The sequence below is a fragment of the Sinohyriopsis cumingii genome, chromosome 18, assembly GCF_028554795.1.
Source record: "Sinohyriopsis cumingii isolate HCF-2022 chromosome 18, ASM2855479v2, whole genome shotgun sequence".
NCBI lineage: Eukaryota > Metazoa > Mollusca > Bivalvia > Unionida > Unionidae > Sinohyriopsis > Sinohyriopsis cumingii.
This window is the reverse complement of record NC_142978.1, coordinates 8,429,906-8,454,220: the sequence shown is the minus strand read 5'-3', so window position 1 is coordinate 8,454,220 and position 24,315 is coordinate 8,429,906. Positions and strand designations below refer to the sequence as shown.

Below are 24,315 nucleotides of genomic sequence, written 5' to 3'. Positions count from 1 at the left end.
ATTTTAAAGATAATGAATTGCGAAGAAGAAAATCTTTAGGAAGATAAACCCTTCCAAATAAATGTAAAATTGTAGTACTACAATATAAAAGATAAATGTAAAAATGCTATATTTTAAAAAAGGTATTGAAAATAAAAGATACAGTAGAAAAATAAAATCATTAAAAATATAGGGTTAAGAGTTGCTGTATAATTTGCCTTTGCTCAAAAAGTCCATGATTTTCTTTGGGTGTATATCATCATGAAATTTATTAAATGAGTTAACAGATCTTGTCTCGTAGGGTGGACATCAATAAAGATGACAAGAATGTGTTCCCTTGTCTGTGGACAATAGCAGGGTATACACTCTGGTCAAGGATCAGCCTTCGGTTGTCTGTGGACAATAGCAGGGTATACACTCTGGTCAAGGATCAGCCTTCAGTTGTCTGTGGACAATAGCAGTGTATACATTCTGGTCAAGGATCAGCCTTCAGTTGTTCGTGGACAATGGCAGGGTATAAACTCAGGGTATAAACTCTGGTCAAGGATCAGCCTTCGGTTGTCTATGCACAATAGCAGGGTATGCACTCTGGTCAAGGATCAGCCTTCAGTTGTCTGTGGACAATAGCAGGGTATACACTCTGGTCAAGGATCAGCCTTCAGTTGTCCATGGACAATAGCAGGGTATACACTCTGGTCAAGGATCAGCCTTCAGTTGTCTGTGGACAATAGCAGCCTTCAGTTGTCTGTGGACAATAGCAGGGTATACACTCTGGTCAAGGATTAACCTTCAGTTGTCTGTGGACAATAGCACTGTATACACTATGGTCAAGGATCAGCCTTCAGTTGTCTGTGGACAATAGCAGGGTATATACTCTGGTCAAGGATCAGCCTTCAGTTGTCTGTGGACAACAGCAGGGTATACACTCTGGTCAAGGATCAGCCTTCGGTTGTCTGTGGACAATAGCAGGGTATACACTCTGGTCAAGGATCAGCCTTCAGTTGTCTGTGGACAATAGCAGTGTATACATTCTGGTCAAGGATCAGCCTTCAGTTGTTCGTGGACAATGGCAGGGTATAAACTCAGGGTATAAACTCTGGTCAAGGATCAGCCTTCGGTTGTCTATGCACAATAGCAGGGTATGCACTCTGGTCAAGGATCAGCCTTCAGTTGTCTGTGGACAATAGCAGGGTATACACTCTGGTCAAGGATCAGCCTTCAGTTGTCCATGGACAATAGCAGGGTATACACTCTGGTCAAGGATCAGCCTTCAGTTGTCTGTGGACAATAGCAGCCTTCAGTTGTCTGTGGACAATAGCAGGGTATACACTCTGGTCAAGGATTAACCTTCAGTTGTCTGTGGACAATAGCACTGTATACACTATGGTCAAGGATCAGTCTTCAGTTGTCTGTGGACAATAGCAGGGTATATACTCTGGTCAAGGATCAGCCTTCAGTTGTCTGTGGACAACAGCAGGGTATACACTCTGGTCAAGGATCAGCCTTCAGGAGATATGCATGAGTTAGATATGCATGTACCATACAAGATCAATTCAACACCACCTCACTGCTGTTATTTTTACTACACGTATCTCAACACCATCTCATCTACTATAAGCGACTTCATGTTCTGAAACTTGTTTACAGAGTTTTCATTCCGCATATATTGCCAAATGTTCATAACTGGCTGACTTATACAATATTTGGAATCAGTATATCGAATCCTTGATGACATTTTAGAAATGTCCTAATTTTCCTAGACTTTACATTTCTTTCATGCATTCTTTAAATTTCTAAGATGATCTATGATTTAGTTTGTTCGAGGGCAGGATCTGAGTGTTTACTTGTTCATTAGATGTACTTTTAAAAAAATATGCTTGAACCAGTCAGTGGTGTTTAGTGTACTCTGCAATTTGTCCTTTGAGAAGGATTTGGGATATTTTAGTTTTGTTTAATGCCACTGTTTAGCACTTGATAGGCTATATATAGCATCAAGTATGTTCAATTGAGGAAGAACTCCTGGAAAACCCTGGAAGCTACTGACAAACTTTTTCACATACCCATGATTGTTGAGCCGATATTGAATCCATGCAGACTGAGGTAAGAAACAATTTTAGCAATCTCCCAAAACTTATGGTAAAACCTATCAATGAGCATCTCACAAGAGATGTATACAATTTTGTCCTTTGTAGACAGTTTTCCTTTCTTATAGAACTTTAACATTTTAGTGAGATTAAAAAAAACAAGTTCAGAAAAGACTCCCATGTCCTCTATATTGTGGTGTCAATAAAGCACTAATCATTTTATATAGATGAGTGATGAAAGAGGTCTTTCTTGTAAAGTCAAATTTTTTCTGGAAATTTTTTGTACTTTATCTGTGCATATTTCTCATTTGAGGAAAAAAGCTCAAATTAATGGAATTTATCACAGTCCATTATACTGCAATGAGAAGGGCCTTGACACTTTGAGGAAGCATGGTTTTCGCCCCTGGACGTGAACGCTCTGTGATTCTGAATTGGAAGCCTTCAGCTCCTTCAAGAAGGTGGCGCTCATGTTGCCAGCTAAAGAGAGCGCCATCTGTTGTCTCAAGAAATGGGTTGATTTCAATCACCCAAATCTTCTTGCCTGCAAGTGAACAGATTTTACTTGTGAAAAGAAAGATCATGGAAACCTTAAACAATATATATGTACAGTATTCTCTTTATAAATTTAAAATTAAATTTGGTGTGAAAAAAATGCTTCCACAGTATTACCACAGTTGATTTCAAAAGCACAAAAGCAAATAATTACAGTGATGATAAATTTTGTTCAGAAATTTTACAATGAACAAAAATCACAAATTATGTCACTAAATTATCGCATAGCAAGTTGAAACTTGAAGTCTGTAGCACCCACACCCTTTAACATAAATGCAGCATCCCCATTCTCAAAACTCCACAATAAAAGAATGGACCCAAACTCCAAAAAAGTTGCACACACCTGTGAACTACCCCCAGTAATATCCCAAAGTGTGAAGTCTCCATCTTTAACAATACAGGATCAGTTACAATGCAAGCATGGGCAGGATAATATTATCTCCCCTTTTCCTTGAAATGTGTGTGATAACCAACACTTCCTTCAGAAGAAATGGTAAATTAATTCAGTGTTACAAAAAATGTTAGTACACTGTAATTTTCTCTACAATGAATATTATTTTTCCACCCCACTAGTTGCTGTTTTATATTTGAATAAAGGTTTTTGGAGGCCATGGTATCTCAGTTGGTTGAGCATTGGACTCTTAATCCAAGGTTGCAGGTTCCATACCTGTCCAGGCCAGTCCAGGCCGGTCCTGACCTCTGGTGTACCCTTGGGAAGGGAACTTAGTTCCCATTTTCTTTGCATGATAAAGGCCCATAATGTATTGAACGTGGCATTAAAACAAATATAATAATACTAAATGATGGCTTACATGGCCACTTAGCAAATTATCCCCGTATCTCTACTGTATATTAAAGGGGCCCATAATGCATTGAACATGGCATTAAAACAAATATAATAATACTAAATGATGGCTTACATGGCCACTTAGCAAATTATCCCCGTATCTCTACTGTATATTAAAGGGGCCCATAATGCATTGAACATGGCATTAAAACAAATATAATAATACTAAATGATGGCTTACATGGCCACTTAGCAAATTATCCCCGTATCTCTACTGTATATTAAAGGGGCCCATAATGCATTGAACATGGCATTAAAACAAATATAATAATACTAAATGATGGCTTACATGGCCACTTAGCAAATTATCCCCGTATCTCTACTGTATATTAAAGGGGCCCATAATGCATTGAACATGGCATTAAAACAAATATAATAATACTAAATGATGGCTTACATGGCCACTTAGCAAATTATCCCCGTGTCTCTACTGTATATTAAAGGGGCCCATAATGCATTGAACATGGCATTAAAACAAATATAATAATACTAAATGATGGCTTACATGGCCACTTAGCAAATTATCCCCGTATCTCTACTGTATATTAAAGGGGCCCATAATGCATTGAACATGGCATTAAAACAAATATAATAATACTAAATGATGGCTTACATGGCCACTTAGCAAATTATCCCCGTATCTCTACTGTATATTAAAGGGGCCCATAATGCATTGAACATGGCATTAAAACAAATATAATAATACTAAATGATGGCTTACATGGCCACTTAGCAAATTATCCCCGTATCTCTACTGTATATTAAAGGGGCCCATAATGCATTGAACATGGCATTAAAACAAATATAATAATACTAAATGATGGCTTACATGGCCACTTAGCAAATTATCCCCGTATCTCTACTGTATATTAAAGGGGCACAAAATGTATTGAACATGGCATTAAAACAAATATAATAATACTAAATGATGGCTTACATGGCCACTTAGCAAAATTATCCCAGTATCTCTACTGTATATTAAAGGGGCCCATAATGCATTGAACATGGCATTAAAACAAATATAATAATACTAAATGATGGCTTACATGGCCACTTAGCAAATTATCCACACATCTCTACTGTATATTAAAGGGGCCCATAATGCATTGAACATGGCATTAAAACAAATATAATAATACTAAATGATGGCTTACATGGCCACTTAGCAAATTATCCCCGTATCTCTACTGTATATTAAAGGGGCCCATAATGCATTGAACATGGCATTAAAACAAATATAATAATACTAAATGATGGCTTACATGGCCACTTAGCAAATTATCCCCGTATCTCTACTGTATATTAAAGGGGCCCATAATGCATTGAACATGGCATTAAAACAAATATAATAATACTAAATGATGGCTTACATGGCCACTTAGCAAATTATCCCCGTATCTCTACTGTATATTAAAGGGGCCCATAATGCATTGAACATGGCATTAAAACAAATATAATAATACTAAATGATGGCTTACATGGCCACTTAGCAAATTATCCACACATCTCTACTGTATATTAAAGGGGCCCTTAATGTATTGAACATGGCATTAAAACAAATATAATAATACTAAATGATGGCTTACATGGCCACTTAGCAAATTATCCCCGTATCTCTACTGTATATTAAAGGGGCACAAAATGTATTGAACATGGCATTAAAACAAATATAATAATACTAAATGATGGCTTACATGGCCACTTAGCAAATTATCCCCGTATCTCTACTGTATATTAAAGGGGCCCATAATGCATTGAACATGGCATTAAAACAAATATAATAATACTAAATGATGGCTTACATGGCCACTTAGCAAATTATCCACACATCTCTACTGTATATTAAAGGGGCCCTTAATGTATTGAACATGGCATTAAAACAAATATAATAATACTAAATGATGGCTTACATGGCCACTTAGCAAATTATCCCCGTATCTCTACTGTATATTAAAGGGGCACAAAATGTATTGAACATGGCATTAAAACAAATATAATAATACTAAATGATGGCTTACATGGCCACTTAGCAAATTATCCCCGTATCTCTACTGTATATTAAAGGGGCACAAAATGTATTGAACATGGCATTAAAACAAATATAATAATACTAAATGATGGCTTACATGGCCACTTAGCAAATTATCCCCGTATCTCTACTGTATATTAAAGGGGCACAAAATGTATTGAACATGGCATTAAAACAAATATAATAATACTAAATGATGGCTTACATGGCCACTTAGCAAATTATCCCCGTATCTCTACTGTATATTAAAGGGGCACAAAATGTATTGAACATGGCATTAAAATGAATATAATAATACTAAATGATGGCTTACATGGCCACTTAGCAAATTATCCCCGTATCTCTACTGTATATTAAAGGGGCCCATAATGCATTGAACATGGCATTAAAACAAATATAATAATACTAAATGATGGCTTACATGACCACTTAGCAAATTATCCCCGTATCTCTACTGTATATTAAAGGGGCCCATAATGCATTGAACATGGCATTAAAACAAATATAATAACACTAAATGATGGCTTACATGGCCACTTAGCAAATTATCCACACATCTCTCCTGTATATTAAAGGGGCCCATAATGCATTGAACATGGCATTAAAACAAATATAATAATACTAAATGATGGCTTTCATGGCCACTTAGCAAATTATCCCCATATCTCTACTGTATATTAAAGAGGCATCATGAACAATTAATTTCTCATCGTGAGTACCTGATAAACTATCGTGCTTTTGTTTGTCCCAACTTTGCACAATTTTAATTCTGACTAAACTTAAGCAACATGGAATTATGCTTATGCTACTATAAATTGCATTGTTGCCATCATTAAAACATTTTGTACTTATGTTACTATAAACTGTATTGTTGCCATCATTAAAACATTTTGTACTTATGTTACTATAAACTGTATTGTTGCCATCATTAAAACATTTTGTACTTATGTTACTATAAACTGTATTGTTGCCATCATTAAAACATTTTGTACTTATGTTACTATAAACTGTATTGCTGCCATCATTAAAACATTTTGTACTTATGTTACTATAAACTGCATTGTTGCCATCATTAAAACATTTTGTACTTATGTTACTATAAACTGCATTGTTGCCATCATTAAAACATCCTTAAAACATTTTTTACTTATGCTAATTTGCATATTTGCTTAAGCTGAGATGCTTTTGCCTAATTTCAGTTTTTTTATTTCATTGAGCTAAATCTAAAACAGAACTTTGCGAAAGGTTATGGTGTTATGGTGTGGCACAATGAGTATTCAAATATAGGCCGAGTCCAACTGCAGTTGTTTATTTCTTTGTGCTAATGTAATTTACACTTAAACTAATTTTGCTAATGCTAAAACAGAATTTTGCCCAAGGTTATGGTGTGGTGTCATATGTACTTGATTATATGTTTAGTCCAACCGCAGACCAAATTAAAGGTCTACAGGGCAGTTGTACTCCCCTCACTACTGTATGCATGCGAAATGTGGACATTGTATCAATGCCACACCAGGAAGCTGAACCACTTTCACACCACAGGTCTCAGGAAAATCCTCAACATCAAGTGGCAGGACAAGGTTACAGACACTGAGGTACTCGCCCAAGCAGGTCTACCTAGCATCCACACCTTCCTGATGCAGTCCAAGCTATGCTGGGTGGGACATGTAGTATGCATGCCAGACCACTGGCTGCCTAAGATGGGACATGTTGTATGCATGCCAGACCACTGGCTGCCTAAGATGGGACATGTAGTATGCATGCCAGACCACTGGCAGCCTAAGATGGGACATGTAGTATGCATGCCAGACCACTGGCTACCTAACAGATTCTTTTATGGCAAGCTACAGAAAAGAAGTGATCCCATGGAGGTCAGAAGAAATGCTTCAAAGACAATATGAAAGTTGCATTGAAAGCATTCAACATAAGCCCTGATTCACTGGAGCCAACAGCAAGCGATCAAGTCATTTGGCATACCTCCGTGAACAAAGGCTCCAAGTTGTACAATCTATCAGGACAGCAGTTGCAGAGCTGAAGAGGCAAGCCAGAAAAGTTCATGCCATCAACCCTCCTGGAGATGTCCCACTCATCCAATGTCCCTTATGCAAATGAACATTCAATGCAAGGACTGGTCTCATCAGCCACCTGCGCACACACAGAACAGAACCTGCCTCTCCAACCCTTTGATTACTAGAGTGGTCCTTGTTGACTCGACGAACGAACAACAAACAGTCCAACTGCAGAGACAGATCTGCCAATTGTGTAATGTGCCAGTAGATCTGGGTCTATGCAGTTTGTTAGGAGTAATCAGTAGAACAAATAACACAGACCCTGTTCTGTCCACACATTATGCAATGGCAGATCTGAGTCTATTTCAGTTGCAGTAGGACTCCACTTTGTGAGTATACATGTCTAAAAAATAAGCATTTCAGCTTAATAGTGAAATTACATAGAAATAAATCTTCTGAATATCCCTAACTTAATGCATGATGTAAGCATAGTTGTGTTTAACAAAGTATGATTTTCACAATGGTTGGTGTAGGTGTTACCTGTCATAGTTGTGTTTAACAAAGTATGATTTACACAATGATTGGTGGAGGTGTTACCTGTCATAGTTGTGTTTAACACAGTATGATTTTCACAATGGTTGGTGTAGGTGTTACCTGTCATAGTTGTGTTTAACAAAGTATGATTTACACAATGATTGGTGTAGGTGTTACCTGTCATAGTTGTGTTTAACAAAGTATGATTTTCACAATGGTTGGTGTAGGTGTTACCTGTCATAGTTGTGTTTAACAAAGTATGATTTTCACAATGGTTGGTGTAGGTGTTACCTGTCATAGTTGTGTTTAACAAAGTATGATTTTCACAATGTTTGGTGTAGGTGTTACCTGTCATAGTTGTGTTTAACAAAGGTGTTTCCATGTTTACTACTGGAGTTGAATTAGTACCGTGTGTCCTACAGTGTAGGGATTATATGCAGATAGATAGAAACCACCCACCGAAAACCAACAACTACCCCCACCCACCGAAAACCAACAACTACCCCCACCCACAAAATGATAATAAGTACTGTAAAGAATGACAAGAAATGTATGAATTAAAACATAATCTTGGCATATTTTTTAACTTCTAAGTTATATTACCCTAAATGAGAAAATATTTTTAGTCAAAATCCTCAACAATAACTTTTTTAAAAAATGTTCTTATTTTAAATGGTGTATGGAGTATCCTGCCCCATTTAAATGTAACCCTTTATCTCTGAAAAATAACATATCACCATGTTCTATTTGGTATTCCTGCTGTTTTCTCTACATCATAAGTCTATAAAGCAAAGATTGTATCCCAAGGTCATTTCACTATACTATTAAAGTCATTTCACTATACTATAAAAATCATTTCACTATACTATTAAAGTCATTTCACTATACTATTAAAGTCATTTCATCATACTATTAAAGTCATTTTACCATACTATTAAAGTCATTTCACTATACTATAAACGTCATTTCACTATACTATTAAAGTCATTTCACTATACTATTAAAGTCATTTGACTATACTATTAAAGTCATTTGACTATACAATTAAAGTCATTTCACCATACTATTAAAGTCATTTCACCATACTATTAAAGTGATTTCACTATACTATTAAAGTCATTTCACTATAAAAAAAGTCATTTCATGAGCTAATGTGGGTTTACTGAATAAAATCAGTGTTTGTTACATAATACCTTTGCGTACAGAATCTTATGTCTGTGCTCATTACAAAACTCATTAAGTGAAATCAACATTTTTCTTTCCAAAAGATAGAAATCATTTCATTGATCAATTTCATTTGAAATAACAATGAGTAAGGTCCATTGTACATGATCTATGTAAATAAATTTCATTTGAAATAAGGACTTAAGGTCCATTGTACATGCTCTATGTAAATAAATTTCATTTGAAATAAGGACTTAAGGTCCATTGTACATGTTTCATGTAAACCTGTATATTATTTTAAAGTATTACCATCATCACAAATGGCGAAGTCCACTATGAAGTTGTTTGGAAATTTTGCATTCTTCAGTTTCTCTTTTACAGCGTGGTCATAGTAGGCTTTAACTGAGTCTGCAACTTTTGTCTTGCCCTTCACCAATCTCTCAGAACAGATAAGGTAATTATATTGCGAGAGTGCAACCAACTCGTAAGCAAAAACAAATCCACGAAACTCCATATCCACATCGATGTCTACAAATTTTCTGATGACAAAGTGTTCATGATACTTCTCTTTCTGATTGACAGCTGCAAGCAGTAAATCTTGATAGATCCTTTCACTCCGCAGAAACATGTCAATAACTTCATCTGCTGTTTTCACTTTCAAAGCCTGAAAGGCAGCTTCCAGAAGACACCATATTTGAATATTTTCATCCTGTCTTTTTTCTTCTGAATATGTCATTAGCCTTTCGCTATAAAGCGATTTAAATTTACTTTTAACTAATGGAGCATCTTTTGCACTTCGGGAAGAAGTTTTAACAAAGGCGTAGCTGTCATTTTGTATTAATTTGTCAATGAATGCCTGCAATCGTTTTGAAAGTGTTGCCAGACAACTCTTTTCATCATCAGTAACATGGTCTCTCCAATCTGTAGTCATCACTTCAGTGCTGTCCTTGTTCAGGTACAATCTGAGAAAGGCAATGAAATTCAAGATAACTGAATAATTGCAGGTAAATTCTGCATTTTCTCATAATAACACCATCCATGGGAGCCATACAAGTACACAGTGATATAGGTAAGGTCACCTTATACTGGGGTAACCACACTGTAATGTCCTGGCATTTTATATGATATTTAACCTGGGTTATAACAAAATTTGGATATAACAATATAATTTATAAAATCCCTTAGATTTCAGTATATCTGCAATTCACTGTATTAAAATTAAATATGTGTTGGGCTCCATACTTACCTTATAAAGTTTTTGAATATTTTTCTTTGGTTTTATCAGCAGTTTCAATATAGTATAATATGAATACAATATGCTATATTATGCCAATAATATGATTACAATATGCTATATTATGCCAATAATATGATTACAATATGCTACATTACACCAATAATATGATTACAATATGCTATATTATGCCAATATGATTACAATATGCTATATTATGCCAATAATATGATTACAATATGCTATATTATGCCAATAATATGATTACAATATGCTATATTATGCCAATATGATTACAATATGCTACATTACACCAATAATATGATTACAATATGCTATATTATGCCAATATGATTACAATATGCTATATTATGCCAATATGATTACAATATGCTACATTACACCAATAATATGATTACAATATGCTATATTATGCCAATATGATTACAATATGCTATATTATGCCAATATGATTACAATATGCTATATTACACCAATAATATGATTACAATATGCTATATTATGCCAATAATATGATTACTACAATATGCTATATTATGCCAATAATATGATTACAATATGCAATATTATGCCAATAATATGATTACAATATGCTATATTACGCCAAGGAAATAGAAACTAAGCATCTTTCCCAAGAACACACCAAGCAGCCAAACAGGGCTTGCCTGGGCAGATACGGAAGCCATGACCCCTTAATTATAAGTCTGATGCCCTACAAACTGAGTTACTGTGGCTCCCTCTTATGAATAGGATTGTGTTATACTGAGGTGCCTGATAGTGAGGGACCACTGTATGGTCATCTGTCATTACAGAAAGGGCCCACTCTATTGTGATATGTTCTTATAGCGTGGGACCATTGTATGGTCATGTCTTTAGAGTGAGGGGCCATTATATGATCATCTGTCATTACAGTGAGGGGCCATTATATGATCATCTGTCATTACAGTGAGGGGCCATTATATGGTCATCTGTCATTACAGTGAGGGACCACTGTATGGTCATCTGTCATTACAGAAAGGGCCCACTCTATTGTGATATGTTCTTATAGTGTGGGACCTTTGTATGGTCATGTCTTTAGAGTGAGGGGCCATTATATGGTCATCTGTCATTACAGTGAGGGACCATTGTATGGGCATCTGTCATTAAAGTGACGGTCCATTGTATTAGACATGATTTTGGTCCTCCATAAAAAAAATGAAAAGAATATACAGGGGTATATGGGAATCCTCAGTCAACATGGTCTCAAGGGGCAGTGTCACTGATCTATGGGTCCATGGTCTCAAGGGACAGTGCCACTGATCTATGGGTCCACGGTGCCAAAGGCCCTCAGCCCAAAATGCACTGCACACTCATACAAAACTGCTCCTGATGGATCTTAATATAATGCAATGTTGTTGCTTCATTAACAACAAAATTCATATGAAAAAAGTAACAAAACTTTCAACAATACTTGAAGAATTTCATAATGTTCATTAACTGTCACATCAACTTGTTTTCCAATAATATTAGTGCTAGGTTATTACATGTGCTTGTCAGTGTGCACACAGTACTGGTAAATAAATTCAGTCACAATAATTTGTCAATTTGTACAGCAAATATTATACTACACTTTTCTCTTTTCAAAAACAAATCTGTAAAATAACTAACACCCAGATACATCAACTATACACAAACAATCACATAAACTGACTTGACTTTTCGCCCACTGGACACAACCCATTCATATTCAAATGCAAGTCTTGTTCTTTTTGCAGCCATGGCAAAGATTGTATTTGATTTCCATTTTGTCACCACAGACTCTTTTTGGCTCAGTGTTGAATCTTTTGTTTTCCTTTTTAACAAGGGTTTTGTTCGCTTCTAGCACCTCCTTGAATTGGCTGTATTTATGCTTCTGATATTCAATTTCTCTGTATGCAGCTTCTTTTGGAGTTTCTGCTGCAAACTCTTCAACCGCAATTAATGTAATTAAAATATTATTTTGCAAAGATCATAAAATGCATGTCCTGTGGCATTCAGACTTCATATGAACAAACCAACGACTTTTCGCTTAAGCCATTCCCACACATTTTTCAAACCTTTATCCAAATATTGTATGCCCTGGTCTCTCTCAAAAACGTGAGACACCATGTTTTGCATGTTAGCTTCTTTCTTTCCATTTCCATCAGTTTCCATTATACAAAGATTCATTTGATGGGTAGAAACTTATGACCAATCAGAATAATCTTTATAAATAACATACAGAATGAATACTTTACAAGGATCAGTTTAGAATGGGACTGGATATACCACTTTTTAAAAAAACAGAAAGGAGATGATATAAATAAACAAATGGATTATATCGATGATCTGGTTTTTCAAGTCAGGAAAAAAGTGAAATTCCACTTTAAAACAAAGAAAAATCATGTCTGACTGTATGGTCATCTGTTATTAAAATGTGGCTTTTGGGAGTGTTATGCAATCATGTCTGACTGTATGGTCATCTGTTATTAAAATGTGGCTTTTGGGAGTGTTATGCAATCATGTCTGACTGTATGGTCATCTGTTATTAAAATGTGGCTTTTGGGAGTGTTATGCAATCAATGTCTTATTAACTTCTTTATTTTAAAATTGTCATTGCTCCACGTATCCTAATATGTTCTTAATCAAAACTTCACAATACACCATTCCACCAATCAAATTTCACAATCCACCAACCAATCAAACCTTAACAATTCACCCAAACCACCAATCAAACCTTCACAATTCACCAAAACCACCAATCAAACCTTCACAATTCACCAAAACCTGCAATCAAACCTTCATAATCCATTATCAATCCACCAAGCAAAATTTCATGATCCACCAACCAATCAAACCTTCGCAATTCACCAAAACCACCAATCAAATCTTCACAATTCATCAAACCACCAATCAAACCTCAAACCTTCATAATCCAACAATCAAAGCTTCACAATCCACCAAACCAAATCACTACTGAAAACCACATGCTCTCCTCTACCAACTCTGGATGATTATTTAGCTGCTAATCATGAATTGATTCAATACAGTCTTTCAAAAGTGTACCGTTTTGTATGTGATTCAATAGTCTTGCAAAAGTGTACCATTCTTTATGTGATTCAATACAATCTTGCAAAAGTGTACCGTTTTGTATGTGATTCAATACAGTCTTGCAAAAGTGTACCGTTTTGTATGTGATTCAACAGTCTTGCAAAAGTGTACTATTTTGTATGTGATTCATTACACAGTCTTGCAAAAGTGTACCGTTTTGTATGTGATTCAATACAGTCTTGCAAAAGTGTACCGTTTTGTATGTAATTCAATACAGTCTTGCAAAAGTGTACTGTTCTGTATGTGATTCAATACAGTCTTGCAAAAGTGTACTGTTTTGTATGTAATTCAATTCAGTCTTGCAAAAATTTACTGTTTTGTGTGTGATTCAATACAGTCTTGCAAAAATTTACTGTTTTGTATGTGATTCAATACAGTCTTGCAAAAGTGTACCGTTTTGTATGTAATTCAATACAGTCTTGCAAAAGTGTACTGTTCTGTATGTGATTCAATACAGTCTTGCAAAAGTGTACTGTTTTGTATGTAATTCAATTCAGTCTTGCAAAAATTTACTGTTTTGTGTGTGATTCAATACAGTCTTGCAAAAATTTACTATTTTGTATGTGATTCATTACACAGTCTTGCAAAAGTGTACCGTTTTGTATGTGATTCAATACAGTCTTGCAAATGTGTACCATTTTGTATGTGATTCAATACAGTCTTGCAAATGTGTACCATTTTGTATGTGATTCAATACAGTCTTGCAAAAGTGTACTGTTCTGTATGTGATTCAATACAGTCTTGCAAAAGTGCACTGTTTTGTATGTGATTCAATACAGTCTTGCAAAAAGTGTACCGTTTTGTATGTGATTCAATACAGTCTTGCAAATGTGTACCATTTTGTATGTAATTCAATACAGTCTTGCAAAATTGTACTGTTTTGTATATGATTTAATACAGTCTTGCAAATGTGTACCATTTTGTATCTGATTCAATACAGTCTTGCAAAAGTGTACCGTTTTGTATCTGATTTAATACAGTCTTGCAAATGTATACCATTTTGTATGTGATTCAATACAGTCTTGCAAAAGTGTACCATTTTGTATATGATTTAATACAGTCTTGCAAATGTGTACCATTTTGTATGTGATTCAATACAGTCTTGCAAAATTGTACCGTTTTTTATATGATTTAATACAGTCTTGCAAATGTATACCATTTCGTATGTGATTCAATACAGTCTTGCAAAAGTGTACCATTTTGTATATGATTTAATACAGTCTTGGAAATGTGTAGCATTTTGTATGTGATTCAATACAGTCTTGCAAAAGTGTACCGTTTTGTATATGATTTAATAGTCTTGCAAATGTATACCATTTTGTATGTGATTCAATACAGTCTTGCAAAAGTGTACCATTTTGTATATGATTTAATACAGTTTTGCAAATGTATACCATTTTGTATGTGATTCAATACAGTCTTGCAAAAGTGTACCATTTTGTATATGATTTAATACAGTCTTGCAAAAGTGTACCATTCTGTATGTGATTCAATACAGTCTTACAAAAGTGTACTGTTTTGCATGTGATTCAATACAGTCTTGCAAAAGTGGACGGTTTTGTACGTGATTCAACAATACACTAAATTACATTAGTAAGATTGTGCAAGAATGGGGTAAGCTGTAAAGAAAACATAAAATGGGTATATAATGATGTAAAACAATAATACTCTTGGATCTCATCAGTGAAGAATTTAAAAAAATCAAATGAGATAAATGAATAAATGATGATGGCCAGATAAATGAGATCCATAACATTGTACCATCCATGCATTTATCAGATGCAGAGGTAAACTGAAGGTCTCCACATACCTGTAGCACTCATGTCATAATTGTCGATAATGACAGGACCCTGTACGCATTCAAACTATGTTGGGGACAAAAAATGGATAAACTGGTTAGCCATTATTATGCAAGAAATTTGATTACATACATAACTCTGAATTTATACGTGTACCTAGGACATGAATAATATGGTGCAACATCCAAAATACTTAAATTGGATAAGCAAATTTAATCAGTTTCACCATCAGAAAATATCACACAGGTTTTGATTGGTTGAGCATGAAAATTTTTGGCATTAAAATCCACAATACATGGTTGGAAATTTTGATGTCATTGTAATATTATGACTTTTCCCACAACAAAATGTATCAGAAAGTATTGTTCCAACAACAATTTCCAAAATGTGAAAAAATGGGGACAAAGGAATTAATGATCTAAAGATTTGAAGATGTAAATGATACCTTTACTGTTACATATATCTGCATGAACATACTGTAAGTTCAATATACCTTATTGGCCAAGTGAGCTAATGAGACAATACCAAAGACAAACCAAAATGACTTGACTGCTTTACCTTTCTTTGGAATATTGATAAAGTCCCAAAAATTGGTTTTGTAATGAACATATCTTACTAGAAGATGATGACTTAGTACTCAGTGAAAATATAATTATTTGATGAGGACACCTTATTGCTGAATGAAAGTATCTTATTAGATGAGGACACCTTGGTGCTCAGTGAAAATATCTTATTTGATGAGGCCACCTTAGTGCTCAGTGAAAATATCTTATTTGATGAATTCACTTTAGTGGCCAATGAAAATGTCTTATTAGATGAGGACACCTTAGTGCTCACTGAAAATATCTTATTAGATGAATACACCTAAGTGGTCAATGAAAATATCTTATTTGATGCGGACACCTTAGTGCTCAGTGAAAATATCTTATTAGGTGAATACACCTTAGTGGTCAATGAAAATATCTTATTAGCTGAGGACACCTTAGTGGTCAGTGAAAATATCTTATTAGATGAGGACACCTTATTGCTGAATGAAAGTATCTTATTAGATGAGGACACCTTAGTGCTCAGTGAAAATAACTTATTAAATGAGGACACATTGGTGCTCAGTGAAAATATCTTATTAGATGAGGACACCTTAGTGCTCAGTGAAACTATCTTATTAGATAAATACACCTTAGTGGTCAATGAAAATATCTTATTAGATGAGGACACATTGGTGCTCAGTGGAAATATCGTATTAGGTGAATACACCTTAGTGGTCAATGAAAATATCTTATTAGATGAGGACACATTAGTGCTCATTGAAACCATCTTATTAAATCAGGACACCTTAGTGGTCAATGAAAATATCTTATTAGATGAGGCCACCTTAGTGCTCAGTGAAAATATCTTATTAGATGAATACACCTTAGTGGTCAATGAAAATATCTTATTTGATGAGGACACCTTAGTGCTCAGTGAAAATATCTTATTAGATGAGGACACCATAGTGCTCAGTGAAAATATCTTATTAGATGAATACACCTTAGTACTCAGTGAAAATATCTTATTAGATGAGGACACCTTGGTGGTCAATGAAAATATCTTATTAGCTGATGACACCTTGGTGCTCAGTGATAATCTTTGACTTCTTGCTTTGGACATTTAGCATTAGCCTTAAGATTCATGATATTAAAACAGGATTCTAAGATCAGAAAGTTTCCGATATGATAGACTTGTTAAAAAAAACCCAAAGAATCTTCACTGCTATTCAAGCATTTTCATGCACATTGTTTCATACAGATCAAGAGATATCATATTTAATTTCACTTGAGCCGCTAACAAAAATTCAGGTTGAGTTTTATTTCCTGAGACGACTGAATTTCATCTTTTATACCCAATGCACATGGTAACTGAAGGACGAAATGATTTCTTATTTAACTGCACTTGAACAGCAGATGATTCAGTAAGTAAAACTTGATTTTCTAAGCCTGCTAAAATTCACATTTTCCACAAAAGTTTCCAGTCATACAAGGCAAATAAACTTTATCCCAATGCTGCATTTTTGGTGAATTTGCTGGGAAATGACTTGAAAACATAACTGGTTTGGAGTTCCTTAGTGGCATATTTTATTCATCACAAAATATGTCAGTGATGTTAGTTACATGTGGGCATTGGCCTGATCATAAACAGATCAATAATGTAGTTGGTGTAGTTATGCGGTAAGTTTTTATCTTTTCCGGTTTTGGGAACATTCCTGACAAACAGTAAAAAATAAGGGCATTTTGGGAATTCAATTTGTCATTAATTCTCCCATCCTGGTTGGAGGTTTGTATCAAAATTCTGTAGGCTAGATGTGTGGATGGTTTAGATGTATACTAAACATATATGTGATTCTACCAGTGGTGGAACAAAAATACCATTTTAAAGATGTCTTCTGTACATATTTATAGTCGAAAACCACTACTTTTTAAATTTAAGACAATTGTTTTTTAAATATGGAAAACCCCACATATTTTTACATGATTTGCTCACCTGTTTGCAGAAACCAGTCAGAACCAGTCTACTGCAGACAGAAAATGCCCCACCATTGCAATTGCTGAGACTAATGGAAATCTCACAAACTTTTGTCGACTGGAAGAAGGAGACAGGAGGGATGTTATTTCTTATCCTCAAGACATGTGCCTTAACTTTACAGTTCTGACTTCTAGGTGGAGGTGGTGGACATTCAAATGGTGTAAAGATATGATAAAAAAATTCATTGTAGCTATAAAACTGAATTTTGTCATCTCTATGGTAAGATCAGTAGTAGGTAGCAGATCAAGGTTTTCTCTGTGGAGGTTGTCCTAGTCCAGTAAAACTCCATCTTCAACAAGCCAAGTGGCATGGAAGCTGCAGCATTATCATCCCTATGATCTGACTAGTATTTCTCCAATAGATATACCAATGATGTCCAGCCTTCCAGCTGTGCTGGAGGTCAGGCAACTGATGATATATGTTCAAATGGGTTGGAATTCCAGAAGGCTGGCTGTAAGGAAGGCTGGCTGAGTGGTTGGTTGTATAGTTCCATATACAACAGGATTGATAGCTAGCATGTGACATGGTTCATCAAAAGGGCTGCTCTTCAATCACCTGGTATGTATGGTCCACCAGAGGGCAAGAATGAAGGGTCCATAACTGGGGCTGCAGCATAAGGTAATGATGGCAGTTATGAAAAATTTACCGATATCAGTTTCGTACACAATTCATCCTGTCTTAAATGCCTGAAGGTCATGCCGAGACATGTGTTTGTGTGCGGATACTTATGTCCACTGAGATGCCTGAAGGCCATGATGAGACATTTGTTTGTGTGTGGATACTTATGTCCATTGAGATGCCAAATATTGAGAGGACACTCCACAAGCACATTTAAAGAAGCATGAAGAGGACCCATACAAAAGCAGGGTGAAAAAGTTCCCCAATCAAAAGCAGCTGTTCTCTTTAATTAACCTCCTCATTTGTTACTCCAGGAAAGTATTGGAATGTGTAGCATGAAAGTATCCAGCATCACCAAGATGTCTGCTTCTTGTTACCAGGGCAGCTGATGCCTGCTTGCTAGGAGGGTGATACACCATTGGAATGTTATCCACTACACAGATGTGGTACCCCAATGGAATGTTACCCACTACACAGATGTGGTACCCCAATGGAATGTTATCCACTACACAGATGTGGTACCCCGATGGAATGTTATCCACTACACAGATGTGGTACCCCAATGGAATGTTATCCACTACACAGATGTGGTACCCACTACACAGATGTGGTACCCCAATGGAATGTTATCCACTACACAGATGTGGTACCCCAATGGAATGTTATCCACTACACAGATGTGGTACCCCAATGGAATGTTATCCACTACACAGATGTGGTACCCCAATGGAATGTTACCCACGACACAGATGTGGTACCCCAATGGAATGTTACCCACTGTACAGATGTGGTACCCCAATGGAATGTTACCCACTACACAGATGTGGTACCCCAATGGAATGTTACCCACTACACAGATGTGGTACCCCAATAGAATGTTATCCACTACACAGATGACAATTATTAGGCGGAGGCTTGATGGGTCGCACTCTGATGATTTTGATTTTGTCTTTCCATCCTTCACCCATAGGAGTTAGAAAGACTACAAAGTGCCATTAATTTATAATTCATACAAGCATGGTAAGTGACATGATTGTCACCGCTACACTTAACCTTCTTGCATTTGGAACTTTTGGTAATAATCATGTTCTGAAAAGAGATAAATTTTAAAAAATGGGATAGCAAACAAATTCAACATACATCTATAACAAAAGCATCCATAATAACAATAATAATTAAACTGATGTAAGGTACAAATACAGTGTGTGACTTACCCAATCAACCTCAATATAAGGTACAAATACAGTGTGTGACTTACCCAATCAACCTCAATATAAGGTACAAATACAGTGTGTGACTTATCCAATCAACCTCAATGTAAGGTACAAATACAGTGTGTGACTTACCCAATCAGAAAAATGAGGTCCTCTGTTTTCAAAATATATGAAAAACTACTCATTGAATTTGTGAGGTTGCATGGCTGACATACTGATGCTAATGTAATCAGGGGATGTATTTGATGGAAAACATGTTCAAAGAAACATGCCTAAACTGTGGGGCTGTACATGTCTTCACATGTACATCTAGCTATCTGTCAACTGTTTATTATAAAATTAAATGCATGGGATTCACATGTACATCTAGCTATCTGTCAACAGTTTATTATAACATCAAATGCATGGGATTCACATGTACATCTAGCTATCTGTCAACAGTTTATTATAACATCAAATGCATGGGATTCACATGTACATCTAGCTATCTGTCAACAGTTTATTATAACATCAAATGCATGGGATTCACATGTAATAACTTTATTATCATACAGATGCTTGAATTGAGTGCAGCAGAGCATTCTCAAGAGCTTCAGTAATAGAACTGAAGAGTCTAATAAATAAAGAAAACTCTGGCATGCAGTATCATTGCAGAAAAAGACTGCCTGCAAAATCAATATCTTGAAATGTATCCCCTATTTTGTGAAATATTCTGTATAAAAAAAATTGTGATATTTGAGCAGCAACTGTTTTGATATATAGAATATCTAACATCATGAACATAATGCATCAAACTTTATTGTATAAGAGAATTGCAAAATTACACATTTCATTCTTGTCCTGAATGTCAACTAAATACCCATAATGCTGCCCCAAGTTTGCATTTCACCTAGCACTTTAATTTGACATCAGAAAATTACTTTGCCTCTATCTACACTGACACTGTATATAATTTCCAGTTTTTCTCTTCTTCATTTACTAACAGCAAAAGATTGTTTTGTCAGCAGTGAAGATAAAAAATACCAGATTGATATTATTTTTTCCACTGTAGCTGTGATTATTTTGTATTATAAGGAGTAATGAGTATTTTGTATCATGAGGAGTAATGAGTATTTTGTATTATGAGGAGTAATAAGTATTTTGTATTATGAGGAGTAATGAGTATTTTGTACCATGATGAGTAATGAGTATTTTGTATTATGAGGAGTAATGAGTATTTTGTTTCATGAAAAGTAATTAGTATATTTTATCATGAGGAGTAATGAGTATTTTGTAACATAAGGAGTAATGAATATTTTGTATCATGAGTAATGAGTATTTTGAATCATGAGTAATGATTATTTTGTATTATGAGGAGTAATGAGTATTTTGTATTATGAGGAGTAATGAATATTTTGTATCATGAGTAATGAGTATTTTGTATCATGAGTAATGATTATTTTTTATTATGAGGAGTAATGAGTATTTTGTATCATGAGGAGTAATGAATATTTTGTATCATGAGTAATGAGTATTTTGTATCATGAGGAGTACACAGTGTGTGACTAATACTATCTTTCCTGATAATGACCATAACTATGGCATATTAATCTAATATTTTATTTGGATAAATTTTCTCATCTATATCCAGCATTCACAATGACTGTACACCAATATCCCTATTTACTGTTTGTATCTGTACATTATTCATAATGGCTATAAACTGTTGTACCTATTTACTGTTTGTTGTTGTTGTTGTTGTTCTAGGGTTTAATGCCATTTTTCAGCACAAGATAGGCTATACATGGCGGCCAGTATAACTGGTGGAGGAAGAACCCTGGAAAACCCAGGGAAGAACCACCGATCCACGAGAAGCTACTGGCAGGCTTTCCCACCTACCCACCCTAGCCGAATCTTGGACTCGAACCCATGCAGACAGAGTTGAGATGGCAGTGATCCAGAACAGTGAGTGCTTTAGACCACTCGGCCACTTGGGGCCCCTATTTACTGTTTGTATCCATATCCAGTATTCACAATGAATGTACACCATTACCTATTTAATGTGTGTATCATCCACATTAAGTATTCTCAATGACTTACACCATTGCCTATATTTACTGTGTGTATCATCCACATCCAATATTGACTATGAATGTACACCATTACCTATTTACTGTGTGTATCATCCACATCCAGTATTCACAATGACTGTTCACCATTACCTATTTAATGTGTGTATCATCCACATCCAGTATTCACAATGACTGTTCACCATTACCTATTTAATGTGTGTATCATCCACATCCAGTATTCACAATGACTGTTCACCATTACCTATTTAATGTGTGTATCATCCATGACTGTTCACCATTACCTATTTAATGTGTGTATCATCCACATCCAATATTGACTATGAATGTACACCATTACCTATTTACTGTGTGTATCATCCACATCCAGTATTCACAATGACTGTACACCATTACCTATTTACCGTGTGTATCATCCACATCCAGTATTCACAATGACTGTTCACCATTACCTATTTAATGTGTGTATATTCCACATCCAATATTCACAATGACTGTTCAGCATTACCTATTTAATATGTGTATCATCCATGACTGTTCACCATTACCTATTTAATGTGTGTATCATCCACATCCAATATTGACTATGAATGTACACCATTACCTATTTACTGTGTGTATCATCCACATCCAGTATTCACAATGACTGTACACCATTACCTATTTACCGTGTGTATCATCCACATCCAGTATTCACAATGACTGTACACCATTACCTATTTACTGTGTGTATCATCCACATCCAATATTGACAATGACTACATGTCATTGTACCTATCTGTGTGGACTACACTCTAGCAAATATATCCTGAAACATCGACAGGACAGCTTTTGGAGCATTGTGCTTTACAATGGCCATAATTTTTTTTTTATGCCTACCTGCAGAATAAAAAGTACAGGCCTTTACAATTACATTTTTTAATTGTGTCACAGTCAAAACAGTGTCTGCTTTGTTTTGTACAAGTTCTAAATACTGTTATTTCATTTACAGATTGAAAAAAATACCTCTGATAAATGTCCAAGAAGACATGAGCTTCATGCAGTTCAAAAGGACAGAGAACAGTTTCAAAGGTTTCATCTCGCAGAACATCAAGCCAGTTTTCAGTGTTCACCTCCAGAACACTCTTTTCATAAGCTTTTATTTCTTCCTCTTTCAAAAACCCTGCTGTCTTTGGACTTGAGAAGTCTTTGATTGGATCTGTCACCTTTCTCAGTCTGACTGCTTTCAGTTGATCTGATAGAGACATATTTGTTCCTGTAAGAGTTAATGCTTGTGTAATTTAGTGGCATTTAAATAAAGGAAGCTATGAATAATGGAAGTATTTATGCTACTGCCATTTCCAAAACGTTGTGTGTGTGTGTGTGTTTGTGTGTGTGTATGTGGGTGTGTTTACATGCATAATCTTCATTCCTGAATCAGTTACTTCATATGAGCCAAAAGAATTCTGAAGTTTGCGAGTGAACTGAATTGTGAACTTAGCTGTGTTTTGTTAAGAGTGACAAGAAAGGGGTTGTGGTGCAAATAAAGAGGAATCAAGTGCGAATGAATTTGGAATTTCTGTTTTGCTACTTTACATACACATTGGACATGTCAATAGTCTTTTCAGATTGATCATGGCACCTGTACTGTCTTTCTCAGTTGAGGTACAGGGCAGCCGTGTAACAATGACTTTAAGACTGTTCGAAGCTGTGAAGGATTTATATGGTCCCAAGGTTCACAAATCTGAACTAATTTTGTACAAGAATTATATTTTCCAAACATATTATCCCAAAGTTCTAATGATCCACAGATTCACAAGTTCCAAGAATAGATCTATCAATAGTCTGATGGTAGTCATTCATCCAAGGGTTTATAACTTAAAAGAGAATAACTGAAAGCTCTAGAAGTTCAATGGTTCATTAGTCCCAAGGTTTTTGACAACAAGGGGTTCATTTTAAAAAAGGTTTCACAAGTCCGAAGTTATTTGAAGATGCATAGATTATTTATATCATTCAGTATTTCCATTCTCTCAGTCCATTTGAATCATAGGCTAGAACATCTTTGGACTTAACTGAACTCATACGGTACATCTATGTGAACCTTTAAGAAATTGACATTTGATAACACTACATTGAACGATTTAATGTTGGGTACGATTACGGTAACTCATCCTTGTAAACCATGATGACCATGTAGACCCTGCCTTTCCCAACACAAAACTGATACAGAAGGACGTTCGGTCGGGATCAGATCGTGATATCATCCCTTCAAGTAGCGGGGGCACACGAATAACGTTTTACAAATACAAAGTTACTCACGTTATGAGACTTGCCTAAAAATAGACGTACGCAGAAGGTTTACACGTGCTCGATGATAAAGGGTGATTTTCTACACTGTTATAAGGACCGTTCCTTACGAGTACTGTACAACATTTTTATTTTATATTTTAAATTAAATTAAAAATATATAAATAGGGTTGTTTTAATATAGTTTATAAATTATTTATGGATCATGA

At 35.3% G+C, this 24,315-nt stretch overlaps 1 protein-coding gene across 2 annotated transcripts; it reads right to left on the bottom strand.

Annotated features, from left to right (window-relative positions):
• Positions 1 to 879: 879 nt before the first annotated feature.
• On the bottom strand, positions 880 to 24,191 carry LOC149776038 (uncharacterized). Of its 2 annotated transcripts, XM_089942050.1 has the most exons (4): positions 24,119 to 24,191; positions 22,826 to 23,075; positions 9,508 to 10,160; positions 880 to 2,604 (listed from the first exon to the last, which is right to left on the bottom strand). In XM_089942050.1, the coding sequence occupies exons 2-4, from the start codon at positions 23,065 to 23,067 to the stop codon at positions 2,414 to 2,416; spliced, it is 1,086 nt and encodes a 361-aa protein (XP_089798176.1). In that variant the 5' UTR covers positions 23,068 to 23,075; positions 24,119 to 24,191; the 3' UTR covers positions 880 to 2,413. The 2 variants fall into 2 exon arrangements, with proteins under 2 accessions (XP_089798176.1, XP_089798177.1); XM_089942051.1 differs by lacking the exon at positions 24,119 to 24,191 and having other exon boundaries at positions 22,826 to 23,374.
• Positions 24,192 to 24,315: the final 124 nt, after the last annotated feature.